The following is a 1,788-nucleotide window of genomic DNA, read 5'->3' as shown; positions in this document are numbered from 1 at the left end:
TCTCCTGGGGGTGTGGAGTATCTCTCTAGAGTCTCTCCTGGGGGTGTGGAGTATCTCTCTAGAGTCTCTCCTGGGGGTGTGGAGTATCTCTCTAGTGTCTCCCCTGGGGGTGTGGAGTATCTCTCTAGTGTCTCCCCTGGGGGTGTAGAGTATCTTTCTCCTATCTCACCTTCGGAAGGTGTTGAATATCTTTCCGTAACTTCCCCTAAAGGTGTGGAATATCTTTCAACTGTCTCACCTCCTGAATATATTGAGGATTGTTTAGTTACATCTGAAGGATTAAAATATAAGTCAGGGGACTTTGGAGATTCAAAATATTCAACAGATGATGGTGGGGTATAAAACTGATCTAACTCAGATATTTCTTCACTAGTTGTACTTCCCACACCAATGGAAATGTCAGACTCAGGAGAAAATGGACGACCTAGTGATTCCTGTTTCTGGTTGTAGTATTCGTACACAGTGTTGAAAGTTACTTCTTCCACCTCCAGTGAAGTGATTGATTCACTCTGGACAAGCTTTGCCTGGTCTCTGGTGTCTTTAGTTTCAGGAACCTCATGCTTTCCAGCAGCAAGTAAATATTGTGTTAGGGAGGTCTCAGATTCCGCTACCTCAGTAGTATGTGCCTCATCTAATTTAGGAATATTTTGAGAAGAACTAGTTTCTATCATTTCTCCTAAAGTGGAGAAAGAAGTTTCATTTTGGACTTCTTCATAACATTTTTCTTCTCCAGAAGCATCAATGTTTGTAATTATTTGTTCACCTGGATTCTGTTTTTCTTCAGTCATCAAGAATGGGAAGCACTGACTCAGGGAGAGCTGTCTATGGAGTGTGTCAGCCTCCTGAGTATCACCTCTGTGGTCTTCCAAAGTGGCATCTGTATATTCCTGTGCCCCACCATCCTGCTTTGGAAATGATGCCAACTCTGGTTCTAGAGTGCATTCTTCTTCCATTTCACCAACCTCTAAAGGCTTTTCCTCACTTACTGCTTTTTTCAAATGTGAGATGAAACTTCTGTCTCCATTTTCTAGAGAACAATTTTTCTCAGAAAGATCAGTTTCTTCTATATCTGCAGATGAGGTTGGAAATAGGGCACATGATTCACTATAGATTTCTTCAGAAAAGGATTTAAGAGAAAGATCAGTTTTTAAAATGTCTAAGTTTTGTTCCTGTACATGTCGGACTTCTTTTTCTAAAGAAATGGAATTTTCATCAATACTACTTTTCTCCACCATAGTTCTACACGAAAGCTCCTGACTGGAAGAAATTTCTTGACTGGCAAATACATTATTTTGCACATTTTTAGAGATACTCTGTGTATCAGGTTGTAATGTTTCAGGGCTAGGAATTTTTTCTTTATAATATATTTCCTGCTGTTCCCCAGTTTCTTGCCCTTGGAACTCCATAGCTGGATCTCCTATATGAGAATGCATTTGTTTTAGATCAAACACAATGTTCTCAGTGTCAGCTGTTTCGGAAGCAGGATGTTGGATTTTAAAATAAGCTTCTTCTGGTTGACTACTATCTAATTCTTGGAATTTCACATCTGTGTGTTTTATTTGAGTGTGAAACTGCTTTAAGTCAAATGTAATAGGTGATTCATGTTCAACTCTTTTAGAAATTGCAGGTTTATCTATAAGACTTATTTTTTCCTGTTGTTCCCTTTCTTGTGTTTCAGATTCCTTATGAGTTTGAGAGGAAAGCAGCTTTAAATTTATTGCAATGTTAGATGAATTTGATTCAGTATTTGGAGACATTTTCTCTGTCTGACACATATTTGCATTTAGA

The 1,788-nt window shown here is 38.7% G+C and overlaps 2 protein-coding genes across 2 annotated transcripts in view; both read right to left on the bottom strand.

The window, feature by feature from the left end:
* LOC105548008 (titin-like) overlaps positions 1–1,723 on the bottom strand; it is a 4,072-nt gene extending 2,349 nt beyond the window's left edge. The window contains exon 1 of the mRNA XM_011991817.1: positions 148–1,723. Coding sequence (XP_011847207.1) covers positions 148–1,433 — 1,286 coding nt within the window. The 5' untranslated portion in view covers positions 1,434–1,723. The remainder of the gene's footprint in view (positions 1–147) is intronic.
* LOC105548088 (titin) overlaps positions 1–1,788 on the bottom strand; it is a 222,251-nt gene that overhangs the window by 219,083 nt on the left and 1,380 nt on the right. Inside the window, exon 2 of the mRNA XM_011991956.1 lies at positions 170–1,762. Within this exon, the coding sequence (XP_011847346.1) occupies positions 170–1,762 (1,593 nt within the window). The remainder of the gene's footprint in view (positions 1–169; positions 1,763–1,788) is intronic.

The sequence above is a fragment of the Mandrillus leucophaeus genome, unplaced genomic scaffold (genome assembly GCF_000951045.1).
Source record: "Mandrillus leucophaeus isolate KB7577 unplaced genomic scaffold, Mleu.le_1.0 Scaffold40, whole genome shotgun sequence".
Lineage (NCBI taxonomy): Eukaryota > Metazoa > Chordata > Mammalia > Primates > Cercopithecidae > Mandrillus > Mandrillus leucophaeus.
This window is presented reverse-complemented; position numbering and strand designations above follow the sequence as displayed.